The sequence below is a fragment of the Danaus plexippus genome (assembly GCF_018135715.1).
Source record: "Danaus plexippus chromosome 9 unlocalized genomic scaffold, MEX_DaPlex mxdp_24, whole genome shotgun sequence".
NCBI lineage: Eukaryota > Metazoa > Arthropoda > Insecta > Lepidoptera > Nymphalidae > Danaus > Danaus plexippus.
The window spans coordinates 1089754-1113656 of record NW_026869847.1 but is presented as its reverse complement, the minus strand read 5'-3'; the positions used below and the strand labels follow the sequence as shown (position 1 = coordinate 1113656).

Here is a 23903-nt window from a genome sequence, read left to right as displayed (position 1 = left end):
CCTCTCACAGAAGACCTCTCTAGAAGGCTGCGTTTCGTCCGATGAGTGAAAGAGCCGGTTGCCCTTTCCTTTTTCCCACCCTTTCCTCTCTCTCTCTCTCTCTTCGCCAAACAAAGGTGGCAACGCATCCATCCGAAAACTATGTTGCGTATGTCCATGAGCGACGGTGCTACCTCCATCAGGTAGGCCGTCTGCTCGTTTCCCCCTCTATCATAAAAAAAAATTAACAAACAATCACCCAATCTGGAATTATTAAGTGTATTTTAGAAGAAAAATAAAATAACTCTTTTTTTTTAAATAAACCAATTGAAGGGCATATTATTCTCTGAGTGTCCGCTGCCATGAACTCGGTATGAAATACTTATAAGTGAGTAACGTAAATTAGTTACAATGCTATTATTTCTTGGCAATGTGATGGCTGTTTGAGATTAAGGATCCAACACAACAAACACATGATTTGTTATCAGCGTTGATAATTCAAATTAATATACGAGTATAGCGATGACTGAAACGCTACACACACACACACACACACACACACACACACACACACACACACACACATATATATATCTGTATGTATGTCCGTCGTTCCAATCATATCTAATTCCTTGTCAATTATTAACAATTCTTTATCTATAGCTGTAATTATGAAGTCTTGTTAGAAGGTCAGGTTTACTCGCCGACATGCCGTTGTGACGTAACGAATTACAGAACTATTTTTTACTTTAAACGAATACACATGGGAATCTTTCTTCGATGAGTTTTCAATGAACGTGTTGGTGAGGGGATGAGATGTAAGTGCCAGTCAGTTTCCCTGTTGTTTATGTTTGGTAAATGTATAGCACAGTCGGATATTAGTTCGGCTGTGGTTTAGATGTCTCTGACACACTTCCGGACATGTGAAGCGTGTATTGTGAAATAACCGCTGTATGACATCACTCATTCTTAATGTAGGAATTTTTTGTCGTTTTGATAAGATTACTTGTAATCGGCGACTCAGCAGTCATCGACAAGCCTGTATAATAATGAGATCTAAGATTTCGCGAGTTTTATTCATTTAAATGAAACTAATATTTTTCGGATAAACTACGCGGATTTTTATTATTTAAAAAACTACATAATCCTGACGTTTCGGTTACTTTTCAGCAACCGTGATCACGGGTCATCTCGTCTGCCCGTAATAAAAATCCGCGTAGTTTATCCGAAAAATATTAGTTTCATTTAGAGCCTGTATAATGTTAATTTGAATGTTTGTGAGGATGTGTGTTGCTGTTTCGAGCCGAAACGAATACGATTTTGATCAAACTTCACATTAGCTTAGACTTCAGAATGAGACTTATGCTATAATTTGGCCCCGAAGTCCCGTGTTATTGTCGCAGGATTTCCGCATAGCGGTTGTATTGCATATAGTCACGTGACTGTAGACGTCGCCGAGGGACACGCAGACGAAGCCGCTAACACAAACGAGTATTTTGTCTGCCACTTTTCGCCAAAAATATTAAGAACGAACACTATTCGACATGTTTTACAACATTACACAATTTAAAGCTAGTTTAACGTAAGGCAGACGACGTTAAGATCGTAAGTAAAAAATCGGGTTATCAATTTTTTTGTCGATCCAAGTCGCGACATCTACAAGGTTATGTTTATCTAGAACGGGTCCCGCTGCATGAAGGCCCGGGTATTTAATCGACCAACATCGCCGTGAAGTGACGCTATGCCTTGATAAAATTTATTACATTACGGTGTAATCATTACGTGATAACGATCTGCTAACGTTACAACGCTATTCATGTGGCGCAGACAGACCAGATGATGTGCAGCCGTCGCAAACCTTCAGCACTAAACCTTGACAGTAGCCCGCAACGACTCATTGTACTGAACCACAAATGTATATATGAACCTTATACATCAGTACAGACAGTAGCCACATTTTTTTTTTGACTGTCCAAATAGACACAAACCGTTCTCACGCAAGCTATGCCCCATCCTCTCCGTAACGTACCCGTTGTCGATACCGTTGACGCCGATCTTCTCTCCCATGTCCCCCACTATGAGGCCGGGGTACGTCTCCAGCGTGTCCGGGTTCCTTATGGGCACCATGAACCCGTGCAGGCCGTGGTTGGTGCCGTCCGGTGTGATCAGCTGGGCGAACAGCAGCGTGTGTGTGCAAGTCCTACCTGGAACCCGGATAGTGTGTAAAGGACCTTATTATCTCCGATCCAGCGGGAAGAGAATGACAAATACTGTTAATGGAAGATACGTAACCAATCAAAACCTTTGCAACTAAAACACATGTTTCGGCTAGTGTTCAAATAAAATGTCTATGAAGCACACGCATACACATAAGGAACTTATAACATATATATATGTATGAGTGTATGAAAATCTTTCTGGCATTCAAATTTTAATAGTACAAGTAAAGTTGTTTACTTTTGTATTTTATTATATTCACCGACAGTTCTTGTCAATCGACAAATCGGTTGCAAAAAAAAAAGTCCTTAATAGTAACAATAGATTCGTTTGAGGTCGTGGTTTAAGAAATGTTTTTTGTTTGTCGTCTTCGGCAATGTTTTTGACACGGAACGAACAAAATCCTCAAGCTGCGGGTCTATAAATCAAACGGAAATGATTCCACTGCCGCATGCGTCCAACACACACACAGCACACAAAACCTTAGTGCAATGACCAAGTCAATGAGGTCTGGGACTTTCGCGACTTCATTTAAATGGAACTAATATTTTTCTCCGCACGCATCCCGCCCGCCCGTGATCACGGACGCTGCAAGTAACCGACACGTCGGGAGCGTGTAGTTTTTTTAAAATAATAAAATACGCGTAGTAGTCCGAAAAATATACACTACTTTCATATCAATCGCCAAGTTAATAGCAAAGCATGAAATAAAAAAAAAATCACACATTATTTTACCTAGATTACCAACCCAGCATTTGGCTGCTTCGAAGTCCGGCGTGTGGATGACGAACTCCCGGGTGGAGGGGTCATAGGTGGCGGTGGTCCGCATCAGACGCGCGTCCGACCCGTGCGCCACCTCCGTTAGAGCGAAACTTGCTAGGATCTACCCGCCAGGCATAAATTAGCTCTCATTAGCGGCGTTCATATTAAGATTTAGTTTAGAAAATTAAATGCACATTAAGAGGTTCATCACAGAAGTAGGTCATTAAAATATACATGCATGTCATAATTCCCCAACTCTGCTTGCGAGTCACTCGCGAGTCCTGACTTTGAGATACCTACTCTAACAAGATAACATATATATAGATTTTGTTATGTACGAAATATTGTAACTATTATAAATAAATGAGTAAGTGAGGAGCACTCATTCCCCGTCTAGATGCGGTTTTCCTTCTAACTATATTTTCTCATTAAGGAGCAGTTTTTCCTGTGTTTACTTCTGTCACGACACAAACCGATCACGGACCTTCCTATACACGTATTTAATAATAATAAAATTTCCTTAAAATATTATTGAACACAAATATTATAATTTTTTATCGATATATTCATTAATAAACCTACTCTCTCATAGATTTATACTTATAGTCGTATAATCTCACCTCACGCGTTTTAATGGTTGCTTCGTAGAATTTCAAATGCCTCTCGGTGCCGAGCGAGAGCAGCGCGTTGGAGAACAGATATATACCGATGGCCATCTTCACTGACACGCTGGGGTTGAGGGACTGCACGGCCTCGTTGATAGTCATTATGGTTCGCGTCTGAAAGAAGAATATACGGACATCTAGAACACATGAGCATTCATTAATCTAGAAGGAAATATTTAAATACCAATTTAAGTCTTTAAATAAGATTTGTAGCAAAAATTCCGTCCATAAGTGATGTTTGCACGGACGGTGACAATGAAAAATTGCTGTTTTAAAATATAGCTCCTACATGCTACAAACTTGGTAGAAATCTTCTATATGTGATGCAAAAAATTAACTATGAACGAATTATATAATAACTCATCCCCATTAATGATTGCGGGGGTGAGTGTTAACAGCTACAATTCTTAATTCATGTATTTTATGGGCCCGCGAAACGGGCGTATCACGGCTAGTACATTAATATGCGTTTAACGAATAGCTGTTAAATTGAAATTAAAAACAGACACTCCAATACAAAATACATTGAGAAGTTCTAAAACATAAATGTAACGTATTTTATAGCGTGTGTGTGATCTGAAAGATTAATGTTTACTTAGAAAAAAATATATGACGGCATCGTTATAAATTTGTTTATTAATTTTTATGTTTATTTCATCTATATTTTAATTTTATAATCTGTATTCCAATAAGAAAAATGTGAACGAGAATTGATCTAATGGAAGTGTGTTAGAAATTGTGTCTCATGGTGAAGTCTAGTATAAAACCTGTCTCAGTCAGCGACCATATATAACACAGACTCATAAAGAAGAGTTCTAAAACATTCTATTTTCAAATGATTTCCTTAACAAAGAGGATTTTCTCATTTTGGCTGAATGTATTGTGTATGTTGCTTATGAATTATTTTTTTATTATCAAATTTTGATGGCTACTGTAGAAGATAAATTTCAGAAATTAACTTCCTGTTCTGCTTATAAATGTTTTATGTCTTCCATAAAACATTTATATAGTCATCAAATTTGTATCAAAGAATTTAACACTAACATATTATACCCATAAAATCTAGAATATCTTAGAATTTGCATAATGTAATTAATTATTAATTCTAGATCATTAATAATAATTAATTCTAGATCAGTCTGATCTAGAATTAATCTGATTTTACCTTAAACATATAGTTTTGAAGTTAGCACATAACAAACATACACACAATTGTCGCCAGTTATTATAATGTTACCCGCTTGCTGTAGCTGGCGTTGAACATCTCTTTCGGTATGAACTTGTACTCGTTGATCTTCTTTAACTGCAGCTGAGTGATTCTCTTCTGTTCTTCAACTGGTAACGTCACAGCGGAATGTGCAAACAAGGGATCCTTTTCCAACGTCCGCCATATCTTGTACTGTGGTCAAATGTTAATTAATAGTTTTAATTCGTTCATAATAAGTATATATGGTTATCTGATTATTAAATAAGATGAAAATGTGTCACAACTATAAATGTTGAACACAAGGTCAACTGGTGTCGAATATTATATTAGCATTCCTGTTTTATATTTTGAATAATTTACTTAGTTTTTTTTTTTAATATTATATAAAGATGTTAACTGTATAATAATTTTAATTGTAATTGTGTCGCATTCGTCAAAACAGTCTTCATTAATTTTTTGTTTTTAATTTATGACTGAATATTATTTTTCATCCCTCTAGCCAAAAAATATTATATTTACTTATAGTTTCTTAAATTGACACATGAAATATAAAAAAAATTGAAATATGATAAAATATGCATTTTTTATTGGATTCCAATTTATCCAAGAATTTAAAATTAAGAGCATCAATTTTAAAGACAAAAAAAAAAAATATTTAAATAGTTGTTAATTATTAATACCACAAAAATTAAAAAGGTTTTTTGAAGTTTAGCTTCAGTTTCTAACTAGTTTTTAAATAGTGATATTTCATAATATTTTTAAATAAAGTTTGCTCACCTTTAATTTTAGTGAATCAATATCGCCTTCAAGGGCCAATTTAAGTCGCTTCCAGTTAAAGGAGGCGGTATTTCGATAAACGTCTAGGGGCCCCTTCGGGAGATCTGGGACAAAACTAAGATCTTCCATCCTTCCGCTAAAAAATAATTAATACCATTTATAACAAAATAAGCAGTCAAAATTATCAGTTATCCCAGATAAAATTACAAAAATAAATTTAAATAGCAAACTTTAACATAAATCACACATCTAAGCACATTAATCCTCACCTTGATTCTAAATAGGAGTACAATTTTATAGCACTAAATCTAGGTCTTCTGACTCTTGTGCAGTAAACACTACGACTGAAATTTTATTACGTGAAGATCGGTTTAATAGTAAGATATTTTTCCTGGTGTGTCTGATTTGAATTTATTTTTTATAAGTACGCGCTGAGCAACTAACGTTCATTGAAATAACCGTCGAGGGTCGACTGACTTATGTCACTTGATAGCACCGTCGGCTGTCCGCTCACCGCTGTCAATAACAAAATGTCAAAGAAACAGATTAAAGAATTACATGTTCAAAAATGTTATTATTATTAACATTAATTTAATATTAATGGCAAAATATATTAAAGCATTCAATATTCTCACTTTGCATTTGTAAGTCAATAAAATAAGCTAAATTAAATCGAATTCTTCACAAATTTGAAATAATCCTAAAAACAGTTCCTTGAGAAAGTGTATGATGGTAGTATATTTTTTATAATTAACTGAATATCGGCTGAAAGATAATCAAAAAATTGGAATCTGTGTTTATAACCCAATTCAAAAAGAGGGTTATTATAAGTTTAACGACAAATTTAAATGTGTGTCTTTGTATGTGGCATCGTAAATCCCGAACAGATAGACCGATTTCGAAGCGGTTTTTAATTTGAAAGCCAGTTTTCTTGCGGTAGCTCTTAGCTAAATTTAGTTGAAATTGGTCCTATAGTGTAAGAATATCGGCTCTTTTCCAAAATGCTGTAAGAAATTTATGGCGTATGATTTCTAGATTAAGTTAACTAACCCGTTAAATAGCTATTAAAATTCAATAATTTTTATTTAATAAAATTTTATTCATAACACAACCCACTAAACGTGTAATTGATTGTAAGTACACGATAAGCGGATTATATAAGAAAATTAAGATTTGTAAACGTAAAAAGGACTTATGACGAATTTGTTTATATTGTATAGAAAGTTGTTGAGTTTTAATGCTTTTCTAGCTTACATAATTACTTTCAGACCCTTAATTTTCATAAGTTTTCGTAAAAATTCATAAAAAGATACTTATTATAAAACTCTCCTATTCCTAAAAAACACTGGGTTTCTAAAGTTTAATTAATATCTCATATATTATGCTACATCATTATGACTTGAAAATAAACGAAAGGGAAAATTTGTGTCACGTTACTGCAATGTTGTTATTATTATTTGAATCATGGGAAAATATATGGAGGAACTTATTTTACCTTATGTAATATTTTTCCTTGAAGTATACATGATAATATACAAAATACATATCTATATGTAGCCGTAAACAATACTATATTTATAGGTATTAAGGCTCTAAGGAACAAAATCTAAGAGATTTGCTTTGGGGTTTCTCTGGTGGAAAAGACCTGGTAGAAGAGATCCTCATGGTAACTAAAGACGTCCACATCATTAGTAGAAATATTTCGGATGTCAGATGAATGTTCTATTAATAATATATTTTTTGAACCCAATTGTCCATACTAACTAGATTCTTTTCATTAAAACATTTCATGTTTGTATACATACAATAATTATGTTTCAAATAAAAACCAAAATTTATTCCGTAATACATTAAGTTACGACTTAGACTTGAAATATTTTTTTATATAACATTATCGATGCAACTAATACTTTTACGATATTTTTCGTAAAAATTGAAGTCGAAACAAGCGAACAAAGCAACAAAAGATGAAGCACTCATCACAAGTAATTTATACATCTATTGCTTAAAGTATCTTTTATGATAATTTATTAAAAATGTCTGAACTTCGCCGGTTATATGGTTAATGCTTGCTTGCTTGCCCTAATTATTGCTGAATGCGATTTAAAAAGGCTGTAGCTATACATCCCTATTGATACTATTTTCTGCTGATCTACTCCCTTTTTTAATATAATAAAAATATCAAACTATATTTTTTAATCAGCAATATCGTAACCTTAGTAATAATAATATAAGATATTTTTTTCGATTGATGGATGCATACGGATGACTGTTGTTTTCTTTTAAATAAAAACACTACATAATTAAAACTAGATGAATTTCAATGAAATTTTAAATTGCGGTCATTAAAACCTTTAATACAACATAGACTGTAAGACAAGCCGAAATCATATTAGTACTTAGTTCCCTTAGAAAATGTCAAAACAGTTGAATTTTAAAGTCATAAAACTCAAAATATAGATGTCGCTATCGATTCTTAAACCTCTCTTTTTTCGTTTCTCTCCATGCCCTACTCTGAAAATCACGAGAAAGAGGAAGCCGGCAAAGGGAATTGGATAAAAATCTTTTGATAAATGATAATTCACCAGTGCCAGGTCCATAACTTCTATTAATAATATTGTGTGAAATACTTGTTTGTTAAAATAGGGACATCTATACGACCGACTACGTAGCAAATGTCAAGTAACCGAGCTTTCATGCCTCTTCTATTGGCCTTGTTAAATTATGACAACAGATGTCACTACTTCAAATATCTGAATAAATGAAAGGACTGAGAGAGATGGGAGATACAATTTCATAATACATAAAAAGGAGATAGCTATATTCACTACATGCAAAGATCACACCACTACATAGAAGGCTTCCGGACGTATACAAGAAATGAGAATTTGTATTTTGTAAAACAACAAGTCTTCGCTGGCCGTGCTTGGTTTTCTATCAGATGTAAAATGGACGGGTGGTCGAGTCGTTGCGTGCTCGCTTATTCTGCGTGTTCGTCATAAAATCGATGTTTATTTTGACGTGACTACGAATTTTGTTTACGCGATTGTACGACTTCTTCGGTGTTCGTATACCGGGGGAGATTGTGTTGTGTTTGTGTTTTTTCTATGACGCTTGCGTTCACTTCACTTGCAGTGATTTTGCTGATAGCTCATTCACCGGTCGGTGTGCGCGTGATAAACTTCGTGTATTATAAAAAATAAGGCGAATAGTCGTCAAGTGTGGGTGTCTTACAGTACCACGATGCTGTGCACGGTGACATAGTGAACGTTGAATTAACCCTGACCTCTGACAACCATGTCTGGTCGTTCGGATTGCAGGAAATTTGCACCAAATATCTTTAATAAGAGCAAGTGCACCAATTGCTTCCGACAGAAGGAGGAGCACAGCGCCGAGGCATTGGAATCTAATCGGGTAAGTTAGTCGAAATTGTACCGTGTAATAGACATTACAGCCTTATTCGCGTGTAGATGTTTACAATATGTGTGTGCGTGATGCTTAATATCTGTGGTATTGAAGGTGTTGATCTAACGGTTGTCGTTAAAAAACTTAGAACAACGTCGGCATTTCAATGAAATAACTGAGTTCCTGTTTGATTATACTTAATAATAAATTTCAATCAGAAGGCGCTCGCGGGTTGAATGAAAATAAAAGCATGTTTTTTATCCAAGGATCTGTCTTCGAAACTTTATACAAGCATATTTTAACATTTACCCGCATTTTTTTTAATGGAATAATATTTCAAAGAGGTTTTTTGTTATTTTAGAGTGTAACTTAATGTATTATGGGATAAGGATATTGATATTTTTATTATTGAGGTTATAATTAAAGTCGCTTTGATTACGATTGTTTCTCTTTAATTAATTAATGCGAAGTTAATATTACGGTTACGGGCTCCAACATCAGTTAAAAGAAATAATCAGATTCACGTAATCGACATAATGAAAAGAAAAAACATTAATTATTTGTAAAAGGAATATAATTATCAGCAAATAAATATTGATATAAATTCAAATCGTAACAAATTAATCTGATATTACAAGTTGGCGAATGTTTTTAACGTTATCATAAAAATATATTGTAATGAGTTTAATAAAATAGATAATATATATCACGTTTTATATGAATGCAACTGAAATAGACATTTTTTAAATCTCTTATGCTCATTGACGATGGATGAACAAGTACTAATGTGTTTGTTAAAAAAACTTAAATATTATCAAATACCTTATAATCGAGAACAAATAATATTTCATTTAGTATTTATATATGAACAAAATAATCCCATAAAATTACGTCCTCCACAGATACAAAATAAAAAAATTAACCCGTCTTGTGAGATACATATTATGTCATTGTTTTATTAGCATCTAAGCGAAGAGCTTAATAAAATACGATATATTTTATATAAAATAAAATATTTAATATATAATTGTAACAGTAGATAAAATTTTCAATAAATATTGCAGATATATTCGGCAGTATATTTAAATGTGACTTCCAACTCTATTTGCTAGGACTTAGGTTATGTAAAATTGTATGGTCACAACATAAGTGCTGAATTCGTATATTTTTTCTGTTATTTTTACTTGCATTGTGTTGTAGTGCTTGTTATGTGAACGATTGATGGTTATATATAAAATTTTGACAGTTTCCTTTTTCTATAGAATGCCTGTATAGAAGGCTTGCCATATTGAATATTGTATTTTGTTAGAACGAAAGTAAGACTCAGAGTACGAGATCAATTAGTTAAAGTTTATTAAGTCCAGATATAAACCGACATTATATTAGAATAATTTAGCAACAAATTTGATAAAATATATTAATAAAAAATATTATAAATAATATATTTACTGCGATAATCGTAATAATAATAGAAATAACGTAATTTTTGTTTATATTTATTATTTTAAAACGGTTTTTATCCCAGTTCATATAAAGATTTAGTAATCTATAGTGCACGTAACAATTCGATTCGTCTCGCAACAAATACCATTTTAAATTTTACATATTTTCCATTTATACAATTTGTCTAGAAAGAAACTGCTATTCTAAGTATATAAAAATATATTAACATTGAAATATTAATTTCTTTGTTAAATAAGTAAATATTTATTTAATATAATTTTTCTTTTTAAAGTTTTTCTCAAAAATGACTTTTACTTATGACTGCTCAGTAAATCGACAGCAGTTTTTCCTTCTTTTACGTTGATGCTATTATCATCATCAGCCTATCGGAGCCCTTTGCTGAGCAAAGCCTCTTCTCATATGGAGAAGATTTAGAGCATTAATCACCACGCTTGCTCAAGACGGGTTGACGATTTCAATCTTATAGTTTGAAACTATAACACCAGGTTTCCTCATTATGTTTTCCTCCACCGCCGTTAATACTATATGTATGTACATATATCTATGTATGTACACGCATGTACATCTATCTATGTATAAAGGACTGGGAACGCTTCCTATGTAGTGAAATGTAGTTGTGGTGATAAAAGAGACAGGAAGAGAAGAGGATTAGAAATCAGTTTCTCAATAATCCTTAATAACAAACACGTAATCTGTGTCATCTATGCAGATTTCACAGATAATAAATACACTTTTAAAGAAAAAGTCTATGAAACATCTTTACCTGGATAAATTTTAATATTCCGCAGATATAGTCATGTGTCAGAACTCATCAATGGCTAGAGAGAACGATTGTCGTTAAACATACTCAAATAAGACCAGGTACACATTGAGACGAGTGCATTTACACGATATCAGAGATAGCTTCTAGAAAATATAAATGATTTAATAAATCGATACTATCAAATGATACTGAGGCGTTATCACAAAAGTACCGTGAACTGATAAGAATATGTTTAAAACAACGTAGCTACGTAAACGGCGCACCTGTTAAAACACACTCACTCTCACACGGCGGAACGTTACAATATAAATATAACGTACGACGTTCAACCCTTACAATGTTCCACCATCTATTGATTATTTATTAAATAAAAATACTAACCTCGGCAATGAAAAGATAAAACTCTTGTATTGTCAATGTAGATCTTGTATTAACAATGTGCTGCACATACTGGCCATACTATTCAAAATTAAGAATGATTTGCAAAAATACTAATAAGGAGCTATAGATTATAATGTCTACCACATATGGGACATACCTTAGGGCTAAAACGTCTCGATTTGGTAGATCGTGTTGGTAAAGTCAAAGCCAGGCGTCCAGCGTAAACAGATATCCATTTCAATATAGTGAAAATGAAGGTACAGTTCACATTTACTGGCACTTCAATGACATCCATAATGATACGGAAACGTCAAATGTTGACAAATACTTTGACGAAGTAAGCAGACATGGTCCATATATGAGATTATTATGATCTATGGTTACCTAATGATGATTGATTATGTTATTTGATTTATCATTTATTTGGCAGAATTTATAATTTTTTGCCAAATATTTTTTTAACTTTGGCTGTTTTCCGACCGCTTCCGTTGGACCTTAATAAATATCTAAACGTTTACGATTATTTTAACCTATCGATTTAATACTATTACGTTTCGTTCGTAATTATATATTTTTAGATTATCGTGTGTTGGTGATAGCTTGCTAGTTTCCCGCTTTCGCGTCACGTTTGTGGGTCACAAATATTTTGTTTAAGTAAATTCAACTTTGACGAAACAGGTTTAAGACGTTTTGTTCCGGCGTGGCGCCGGTCCACTGTTTTGCGGTTAATGCGTAAGCGCAGAACACAAACACATTTAGTACTTTGACACACTTTTCATCTCGTGCGACTAAAATTCAATGTAACTGGTTATCATTAGCACTCATTACACCCTGATGACAATTAATATGGCTATGAATGGATAAAATGAACGGAATGTGAGGATATCCATCCATCGGAGGATATGACTCTTCAGTATTATTAATATCTTCAAATCATTTGTTCCGTACAGCTTAGTGAATTAATTCGAACTAATCCCATAACTTGTCGTGTACTCCACCTAAAAGACGTCGTAAATCTATCACGCGGGCCAGGATTCACTCTGTGTAAATATTGACTCTCCCGGTCTCGTGCGACGGTCTGTGAGACTCAAAAAAAGGTTTTATTACAGAGCTCGCGGGCAACAAAGAAATGAAAATTAAAAAAAAGAATAGATGCGTTCCGTCCTAAGATGCGGCTAGTTGATATCGAGCCGTGGACGAGTTACGCTGTCAACTTTTCTAGTCTGTTTGTATTAGAATGGAGGAGGGGGGCCCGGGGTCAGGTTACAGTGGCCGAGTCAACTTGTAGCGTAGTATAAAAAGGAGTGCGTGAGGAATGCGTCGGCGCGATGGCCAGGTGCAACGGCCGCTCGGCCCGCCCTCTATCGGCATTTTTGTGTTTCTAATCCGACATATATTCGGTTATCAAATTAGCTGTTCCATTGATATGACAATAAGTGAATTGTTCGTAAGTAGAAGCAGAGAAGCGCGAAGATGGTAGACAATATTACAGTTTCAATATCACATAGGAGACTTTATAGCTGCAAATAGCTTCTTATCCGTTAGATCTTTGTTACCTTGTGATAGTCCTTGTCTGATGATATTTCCGTTTCATTGGAAGAGTTTATATACAAGTAAACCTGATCCACATAACCCCAAACGGATTTTAATCTCTTAAATATTTGGCTTGTCCTATAAAACGACCTTAGTAATACAAACAGTTTAATTTAAAGTTAAAATTGCGTGCTATAAAAACCAACGCGGAAAAAGCCTTACTCTATTACGTGGTCTGTAAAAAGAAATCCTTATCTCGACGTAAACTCGCAGACACTAGTATCTGATATCGTAAAATCTTTTGCTTGACTAAATTTATCATGCGGAGACTTTAAGACTCACTTAACTAAACTCTATTCACATTGTTCATTCATTTTTACGTTATATATTTTATAATGAAGGTTTAATTATGAACGTTGAATCATAGAAATTACTTTTGTATAGCAAAAGTATATAAAAATAATGAGGGCATGTTTATCGACACTTGAACTGGTTCAAGGGCTTTGCATTCATCAGCAAAAGTAAGATAACGTTTAACATATTAACCGTCTTCCTCCTCATTATATTACATACAAAACATTATACGTATCTCACCGCTAGTATTTAAATGTTATCTCATATTTTTCCTAACGATTCAATGTGTATTGTACAATATTATGTCTATAGACGTTGATACATCACGACCTACAAATGTTTTTAATTCATTGCATTAAGACTTAAATTGTTTTTAATAATAATTTAAATTATTATAGTAATCAATTATCATATGTTAGTTTAATAACGCGACCTTGATAATAACAATCAAACAAATATACCCTACATTACATATTGTGTATGAGGTATTTGACCTTTAGTCCCCGATGTCCTTTTTGATAGCTCTCGGTAAACCGCATAGCGATGACGTAAGCCCTGTGCGGAATATTAAATTCATTGTTTGTGTTAGCGTATTAAGTAATATTTGATTTGATGTAACACGTTCAATACCAGCACTGATATGGTTTTGTATTTAAATTCATTGTCAATTAGCTACCGACAGATAGAACGAAGCTTCGTATATATTGTTATTATATGTCCGATTAAATTATTGTAAATAAACCTATAATTGATGCTGCAAAATAGGACGTCCGTGATCTCCGACTATCTCGATCCGAGATCTTATGAACGTTAAAAGCCTTTCTGTCGCCAGTTTTTTCTCAACATTGATTCGTCCGTGAGTATTCGTTACTGAATACATAAAATGTTATGTATATGTCCGTCTGTGTACGATGTCACATCAAACGTGGGAACCAGTCTCGGCTGCACCTGTAAGATTAATTCTCGTCTGTTTTGATGTTCCGATATAACAGTTAAGACATTAAAACTTCTGTAACCCGAGTGAGGCCGCCTCGGACTGTTTGAGAAATTTAATATAACACACACACGTACACACTCACACACACATACACACATACGTTTATATAACAGTTTGATTCCGAAATTAAGAGTGATTTTAGAGAAATACATTTAGTCGTAGAGTCGGAGGCGTTTCTAAATTTCTATTTCCATAATCAAATATAAATTTTAACAATAATTTGTAATTTATGTTGTTTTATTGAAGCTCTTGATTTAAGTAATGAATGTGACGTAAAACAGGTTACTGTTGTACGTCACATATGATATTAATACTCTTTAAAATATAGCGAGTTACAAATGGAGGGTCATCTTCATAAAATTATAATACTGTCCACAGGTAGCGGGTACTAGAAAACATTTTCTTAGTTACAATCTCGTGTTCACTTGGCGCCAGTGTGCGGACTGCTTTATCAACGGTCTAGTAGTGTAATGCGTATTATTTACAGAGTTTATCACCATTTTTATGAGTCACGTCGCAGCTCATTAATATTCATGGATAGTTTGGTGTTGATTGAGATAAACTAATGAAAATATTGTTAAAGAAACATCGAAATAAAAAATATATACATCGTAGCATGTAGCACAGATGATGTGTTTGTTTGTTTGTGTCGCGAAATAACTCTTAAGTTTATTCGTTGTGTTATAGTCTACACTATAGCGAGCCATCTTGATATGTTTTGTAAACATATATATGTTATTTTAAATATTGTTGTATCGGATACGAGACATTTTTTAACAACAGCGTGTGTAACAGTTGTTTTGGAATTTATTAAATTTTAAACATGTCCAATCTTTCAAGCATTTCGTTTAGAGGTATTCTGTTGGGAAATATAATACTTCATTGAGAAGTGTTATTTAGAGAAGACGTTAATATAACGGACGTTTAACAAAACTAAAACTATACTTCAATTCAGCATGCGCTGCGTCTGTCTGTCTGTCTGTAAATTTAATTGTATTTCCATAATAAATAAGTAATAACTGTATTCACTACATATCGTATAACTATTATCTTCATCGGAGTGACTATTGGAAGTAAATTTTATAAAAGTATTTTAGTTCAAAAGATTTCAACTAGATTCTTAAGAGAAATGTTTTGAATTTGAACATAATAATATCATGTATATATATATATATTCAGATTAAATCTTCTTAAAACAAAGATTACACTCCTAAAACCAATATATGTTGAAACTTCATTCCCTCTGCGGTCGGAGCTTATCCCGTTCAAACATAAAGCTAACCCCGCGAATGGTAATTTCGTTATTACCCGTTGTTTCCGACCGTGATTTATAACGGAATTAACAAAATAAATACATCGCTACGTTAACGTCGCACGTGATGAATTACGTTAAATTGTTAGACCGACATCAAAAATCATGAACACATTCCGCGAATAGGGACGCAGTATTGACTTTCTACTATATAAGGTACTATATTGTCTCATATGAAAGATCTGAGATCATTTTATGTATGTTTTCAACATGTGATTGTTCTAAAATACCATTAAAACTTTATTATCTCCTGTACAAAGTGTGACGTCTGAACACAGTCCCCTTTTCAGTATAACATCATCCATGTGTCATCACAGGCTATAAAATAATGAATTATAATAATCGTATATACTTAAATACATCACAAATAATAAAAAATATATGTTTTGCTATAAAATTATAAACATCTCCATATTCTCTTAATGAACACACAAATTAAAATTACATTAATTGAAGCATAATTATTATGAGATAGTTGGAACTGGTCCTCGGCGCCGAGCTGAGCTGGGCTAGAATGTTTAATTAGGACGTAATTACCAGCTCTTGACCAGTCCTGGAGCTTCGGCCCATGGTAAAAGACATGACGTAATCTAACCTCCCTCGTGACAACAGCCAAGTGTCTATCTGATATTGTTTGTAACATGGATCTGATGCCTAATTTTGTCTGTTTTGGGAAGCTAATACGTAATTCTTTTTCAAGATTGAATAATCTTTGTCTATCAATTATATGAAGTTTGTGGTGAAATTGTGGTTTTTATATCGGATATATACGGATGTTACATTCTCTTGCGCGCGTCTCATTGAAGGTATTACTTCATATTATCACGCGATATGACAAATATCTTTTCTCTGAGATTTCTACTGGTTTTTTTATTTCTCAATGATGAGGTTATTAATCCGTCCAGCAAACTGTAAAATTATTTCTCAGTCATATTCTATTAATTGAGTCTCTTATTCTATATACAAAAAAATATATTTATAAGGCTGACATGTGAAATTTAGTGAGGAAGTATATGTATAGTTTAAAGTAACTTTTAGAAACTAGATACGTGAACCATAGATGTCTAATTGTAAGCGTTGAGATTTAAAGGAGAGACAACTAGCCAATTAAAAACGACAAATTAACAGACATTTATAACCAGGTTGTATTACATTTAAATGTCAACATCCTTAAGTAATGTTAGATGCATCGTAATCAAAGCATCTCAGTTGCGAAACGTCGCGGGAACAATTGTGAGATGCGCTGCAAGGGAGATCGTATTTCGACACCGCCCGCCACCATTGTCTGGTGGCGAGCGAATCTATCAACACGTAGACTTCATTGTTTGTGCTTGGAGTACTGTCGGATGTTTACTAATGATGCTTCACAAAGTATCCAGTGTCAACGGCGTCTGAAACAATGACGATTGACACACCTCACAGAAATGTTTTCACTTCGAACAGCCAATGTTTACAATTATACTCAACCGCGAATTCGGTTACCATCTCAGTAGATACAACATAAAAAAAGGTGTTTTAACACTATAATGTTTGCAGAATATCACAACCGGTAATGATTTTTTTGTTTCCAAAACGTTTCTTTGTTATGCCAGAAGTAAAAAGGGCGTCTAATTTAAATGATAGCATTCATCGGATGTCGTAAGCGCGTTCTCGTGTCGCACAACCGTATGTACGTACTAATGTACCCCGGTGGTGCATGCGGAGTATTAGCATACCCGTCCGACCCACGCATCCATCATAAACACCGTGCATTCAGGTAACGTTCATCCTTGCAGAAATTATTATCGATGGGAGCTTACACTACCTGGCACTAGGACTCCGATTATAAAAGCTTCGTCTTTTAAGGAAGTCTAAATTATATGGCGCCATTAAAACTCTTTCATTAATGACGTTGACTACATTTTAGGAAAAAAATATAATCACAATACCAGTTATAATGTAGGTATCAGCTTATCTCTCGAATATAAAAATTTATTTCGTCCCGTTAAGTTTTAATTATCAATAGCAAGTGTTCGTCGAAATCAATGGTTATATATAATTTTGTTTATTAGGGTATTATAATGTTGGCGCGGAAAATTACCGGCTTTAATTAATATTTAATTGAAAGCCCGATTAGATAAGGCGATAATACAGAAAAACAAAGATTACGGACTTAATAAGGAGCGATAACTTTTTGCGGATTATGATGTAGCTACTAGTGTTAGCGAACAATATAATGATATCGATAATTTCGCTGTGCAATAAAGTTTTTTTGGCGTTACTTGCTATGGATTTTTATGGCCTATTTAAGCATTTCTTTACACTAAAGCCCAATGTTATATAATAACAAAGAGCCACACCGAATCCGTAGGGACGGTCCAGGCCATAATGCTATTTTAATCAGTCGATAATTTTGTCTGGCTGTCATTGCTCTGATCAAATATCTGCAATATGTTCAGATATCTAAGTAAAAAAGTATTTGTAAGTCTGATTTCTAAAGTCTCATCGAAACCATCCGGCAATATGTATAGGTAGGTACCTACCTCAGACTATATATGTATAAAATTTAAATATTGACGCAGACTGACTCAGAATGAGTCAGATTTCTTATCACCAGCTAATTGTAAGTTACATTAAAATAAGCAAGTGGCTCCGTATATTAATTTGTCATTCATCGATTGTCAACTGGGAGCCGTCTGTATGTGGCCCTGGCGCCTACGCAATGTAAACTCAGATGGATCTTAGGCAATATAATGTTTCATGCTAATGTTTATTAATTAGAAAATAGTAACAAGGACGAACCGCTTCATTAAGTCCAATATTATATCGCCTCCATGAAGGTGACCTAAATAAGTTATAAGTATTTTTGTTTGTCCTAATCTTAATATTTCACAAATGGGTAATTTGTAGGTACATATGAAGATTTTTAGGAACATATTTTAAAATTCTCTGATCGCAACAACTATATAGTTAGTTACACGAATACAATTACCAAGCCACAACATGCATTTTACTTAGACAGAGTTTTATACCCTTCGAGACCTAAAATGACTTCCATCAAAACAGCTGTAAAGTACATTAAGTTTTATTTCAGCGTTAAATCGATTTTTAATACTTCTCGGGATCTCTGTAATTAATTTATATATATGTATATTTTTACAGGTAAGTCAATGTAACGGCCTGCGGTCGCCGATTCGAATACCAATAAAAGACATCACGTGAGTTTAAATTTAAAAGGCTATCAGATTATCTTTCGTTCTGAGTTTAACGAATAATTCTTTGATAATAAAATGTCTTTTTTACACAGGTTTTATTATTTATAACCAAATGTATATAAGTCTTATAACATTAGTAGAGACATGACACTCGTGTACTTACTTTCAAGGTTATTTAAATTAGTAAAAGAGATAAGTTTATGCCAAATAGGTACATTTCTTATTACAAACGTTATATGTATGTTTCGTGAGCATTTATTTCGTATAATAAAAATGCTTTTAAATTTGATACAGTTTTAATGAACATCATGTATGCTTAATTTTTTTTTTAATATCGTAAATTTACAAAAAAACGTCGTCGTAGAGCGTTTAAGATTGTTTTATCTTCCCTCTTAGTATGTATTATAAGTTTAATTCAGACTTAAAGGTTAAGTATGTATACGGTAAAAAAAGGTTTTAATTGCAGTCGGGAATCCAGGAAGTTGTTGTAAACCGATCTCTAACCATATCAGATACACCGGAACTGGAATTCGTCCGAGGTGAATGTCGATCAACACAATTATATTGATTTCCTAAAGTAATTAAAACATTTTTCTCTTAAGGTCCTCATCGTTTTTGCACGAATGTGAAGGAAACTGTATGCATGTGATGTTTTGTTTGTCTGATTTTAATTTTTTTGTTCCGTTGAGACGAAACTTCTCAGCATTCAATGGATTCACCGTGCGGGTGCCGGGTCCATCGCTAAATGTCATAATTATAGAAAATGTTATATTTTGAACGTGTGACATCTAGAGCTTGAGTTGTATGAGTCTTGGCTGACAATCCGAATGGGGTTCGGCCACTGTGACACTAATAAATAAAGCATTAAGTTATAAAAACAAATACTTGTCAAATAATAGCAGGAGATGATAAGGATAATAACACCTAAATAGACTGTAAATGTTATCTATTTATTATAAGGATGCAGTGAAGATTTGAACTATTGAGAGGTTCATCAAATAAAAGTCCATTTATTGAATTGTTTGTTGCGACTCTAGTCCGTCTTTTTTTTGGTAAATTCATTATAAACTCGCTGTTGCATAAAGTTGTGTTTCTTTATCGTAGTTATAGCTGAACTGTAAACTTAATAGCCGGTTCGTGCTTCGTAAAAATTAAAAGATGTCATGACTCCGAACTGCTTTCCGTCAAATTAAAAACGCAAAGTGTCAAAAACATTAAAAATCGTTTCTGAGAAATTATTTGATCCATGTTTATCAGTTGCCACGACGATGCTTTGAGGAAATTTCGTGTTGCGATCATAAAGACAGAGCCATGTATTAAAATTGTCTATTACAAAAAATGTATAATAACGAACGCTTTAAACTTACAGACGTCAAACAAAATAGCATTTGACAATTGTTTCCCGCCATAAGGCACACGTCGTTATTTTGACGTTCACGCAGATTTTATTGAAGCAAACATCAGCAGACTCAAAACAGGTTTTAACACGTTTCGTTGAGCCATAAAAATAATATCTAGGAGCTAGATATTGTCGACGCATACCACATTTACAGATGAATTTAAACGGCCGTAAAGTCTTATAGTAGGTCAATGTGCCATGTTTGTGTGTTGTGTAATGGCGTTTAGGAGAAACGGCATTAAATATCTTATTGCTGTGCCGTCAATATTGTACGTTAAACATTTAATTATAGGTACTTAAATATTAAATTTAAGAGACGTCAGCGGCTGTGTCGATACTGAGCGTGAATAGAAATTGGAAATCTCAATATGTTTAGAAAAAATGTGTATGTGTTCGTGTTTCTCTTTGCAGGACGTTATAAACGATCAAACATATACCGTGGTACTTTAAAAACGTAATATGGGGGTTTCGCAACGTCATATATCTTAGCGGCGGACATCGGGCCCAAGTAAACGCAAAGGCCTAAAAAGGCGAATCGGGATATTACCACATCGTAAATAATTCATACAATATTACTCAATAGTCTGAGGAACGGTGTCCGTTTTAGTAAGGGTTTTTTTTTGCATGTACCGTTGGCTGCGATACGTTTTTCTCCGCTCAACTTCGAAATCGCTGACGTAAATCGGACAAAAAAAAAGTTGCCAAAGTGACATTTCCTAAAAAGTGACACACGCCAAATCTGACAGTTGGAGAAACGTCTAAAATGGAAGGATTTTTTTTTATATCGGTTTATTATTTATAACGGTAATTCACAGCGTCACAGTGACCCAACAAAAAAAGAGGGGACCGGCCAGAGCTGCAGGTGCCTACATTCACTTTCAATGTCGCTACGATTTATTTTTATGGTTTTACATTACTTTAAGATGACTCTTAATGTTGCCTTTGCATCGTAATATAATAATCATCTCTAAATAAATCAAACGATAGAAAACGGTTGAGGATTTTTATTATGTAGGTGCGACCGTAGTTGTAAGTTGATTGGCACTATAAGTATTCTATGTTACAATAACATGGTTACAGCCGACGTCTATTAATGTCAAGAGTACGTATAGCGGTCATGGTTGTGTAATTAGCGAAACATTGATAGCACATTTATTCATATTTTTTTACGATAATAACTTCATTTAAGCGGAATAACTTTAACGTGTACTTTACTTAAAACATGATTATTACTTTGACATGCGGTGCCATCTTAAGGGCACGTAAGTTAATATCAGAGAGACCTCGAGATGTTGACCCAAAAACACTGCTCACTATGGACTTGTTTTTATTTAATTTAACACAAAAAATATCGTAACTTCGCTCATATTTTATCGCTAACTGTAATAGTTGTAAATATTACTATTGTAATACGATGTCCGAGCATGTCTGCTATCTGAGGAGATTTTATAAGTAAACTATAATTACGCACCATTATAGTAATGTTTTACAGTATTTAAAGTATCACTAATAAATGTTAGGATATTCCATACGAACAAGAAAAATTTAAAAACTTAGTGCGTAAAATATTGCTATTGTGTTGTATTAGAATTTTTAAATCAGAAAAAGTAACACTCACCGTGTGTCGCTATGTTTACAAACATAGTTACCATGTCAAAAAAAAAAAACAGTATTAATTATATCTTATTGAAAAAATCGGTTCTATAAAATAAATTATTGGATTATATTCTTATAAGTATTGTTATTTTGAACAATTAAATTTTTTCATATAAAATAAGCGCTTTGTAGCCAGTGTCAATTCTCTGTTTGTAAATACCTTCATCGTTCATTGATGACTATTGATATTATTATCAATAATAATGAATTCAAACGAAACGCATCTTTTTCTTTCTGTATAATACAAACACAATCAGTTGGTCGTTTATAGTCTATAACTCTTATACGTATTTTATTTTGGTCTCGGATCACTTATAATAAATAATATTTTACGATGTTGTCCCACTGACGTTTTAACGATTTAACTCTTTATCTAGTGTAGGCAATAATACCTGGATTATAGAAACGTTAAAAGTTATCTTAATGTCAGCTGACTAACGAAAAGAGATACACAATATTACAAACTAGGCTTCGTCTGTCATAGCAAGTATTAGTTTTTAATAATTTGTTATTCATTTAAATTCTAAATCGCATCTCTCATATATAAGCATTTGTTATTTATTCCAAACGGTTCTCTTTTATAAAACCTTGTTCGTGTATTCGGTCAAGATGATCAGCTGTATGAAAATATCGCGACCTTTCATGCGTTTTGGGAACGCGCCTGCTGGCAAATGCTACGCATACAAATAAACAATTCATATAGACAATTTACAGAGTTACAAGTGATGATGAGTTTAAACGTTATGTAAAATAAAATAAAATAATAATTTAAGGCATAATTTTTCCATCTCATGGAGTGCCAGTCGTCAGGATGCTGTTTATTTTGTTAAATATAAGTCCCACACCTCCTTAACACTCGGACCATAATGCTGCGGTTGTAAAATTTTTACGCACGTTTTATTTCCACAGTTACTTTAAATTTGCAATAAATATATGCGTTTGTTGACGCCACCGACGTTCATTACTATTTACATACGTTACTATTATGTTAATCGTACGGTAGCCGTGAATCGCACATTAGGTATGCTTGAATTTGGTATTTATTTAAATACAATAATATGTCCTATCATAAAATATTTATTTATTTTATTGTAAATAAAATATTGTAAGGTAACAAAACAAAGTCGAGTGTCATTACAGGGACAGGGACCGGCTGCACAGGATGGGACCATCGATGCTATTATCGGTTTCAATACTTGTAAAATACGATATTTGTTGGGACAAATTGATAGCATCCTGTTTGAGCCTCCGAGATCTTCCAGTCTCTGTAATGCCCTCCTAACATGTCATTAACTTACGTAATTATCATTTACTTATGTTACGTACGCGTGACAAGCAAAACAGAACTATCTATTTGTGTGTCTTTATCTTTATACACGGAAGTTATTTTCTTCTTTCGACGTGGTGTGATTATATACTTTGCTTTTTTATTTATATTATTTTTTGCATATTATTTATTTATTGAGGCCAAAACATTTTTTTTATAGAAATGAAAATCTGTTTGTTTAATGTCGCTTTATCAAAGCACCTGCGAAATCTTTTTAAATACGAGATACCACTTTAAATGTATTTTTTTTAACTCGACAATGATAACATCTCTTTCTACGGACTGCATCTTCCATTGATCTATTTCGAATGTGCTAGTATTCCCTCTGAACAGATCGTTGAGAAGCTGCTGAAGTAACCTTGAACTGTACTTTTCTTCTCTTCAAAACAAAACTACATCTTAGAGAACGAGTTTCTTTAGGTTAAGAGAATTCTCATAAATATCGAGACTACTTCTAGTCTCACCTTGAACTTTGTTTCCTGACAGCAGATAATTATTTTGTAAATATTTT

General features: G+C 33.5%; 1 protein-coding gene and 1 long non-coding RNA gene across 3 annotated transcripts in view; one reads left to right on the top strand and one right to left on the bottom strand.

Annotated features, from left to right (window-relative positions):
• LOC116767372 (peroxisomal acyl-coenzyme A oxidase 3-like) overlaps window positions 1–23903 on the bottom strand; it is a 97257-nt gene that overhangs the window by 6299 nt on the left and 67055 nt on the right. The window contains exons 1-6 of one of the 2 annotated variants that reach the window (XM_061527213.1): window positions 5877–6095; window positions 5608–5743; window positions 4861–5022; window positions 3579–3737; window positions 2932–3079; window positions 2009–2183 (exon numbers count right to left, since the gene is read on the bottom strand). The exons of the other annotated variant lie outside the window; for it this stretch is intronic. Coding sequence (XP_061383197.1) covers window positions 2009–2183; window positions 2932–3079; window positions 3579–3737; window positions 4861–5022; window positions 5608–5736 — 773 coding nt within the window. The 5' untranslated portion in view covers window positions 5737–5743; window positions 5877–6095. Of the gene's footprint in view, window positions 1–2008; window positions 2184–2931; window positions 3080–3578; window positions 3738–4860; window positions 5023–5607; window positions 5744–5876; window positions 6096–23903 lie in introns of those variants that run through there. 2 annotated transcript variants of the gene reach the window in all.
• Window positions 8564–23903, top strand: part of LOC133320123 (uncharacterized) — a 72958-nt gene continuing 57618 nt past the window's right edge. Inside the window, exon 1 of the long non-coding RNA XR_009753572.1 lies at window positions 8564–9021. This is a non-coding gene — a long non-coding RNA (uncharacterized LOC133320123). The remainder of the gene's footprint in view (window positions 9022–23903) is intronic.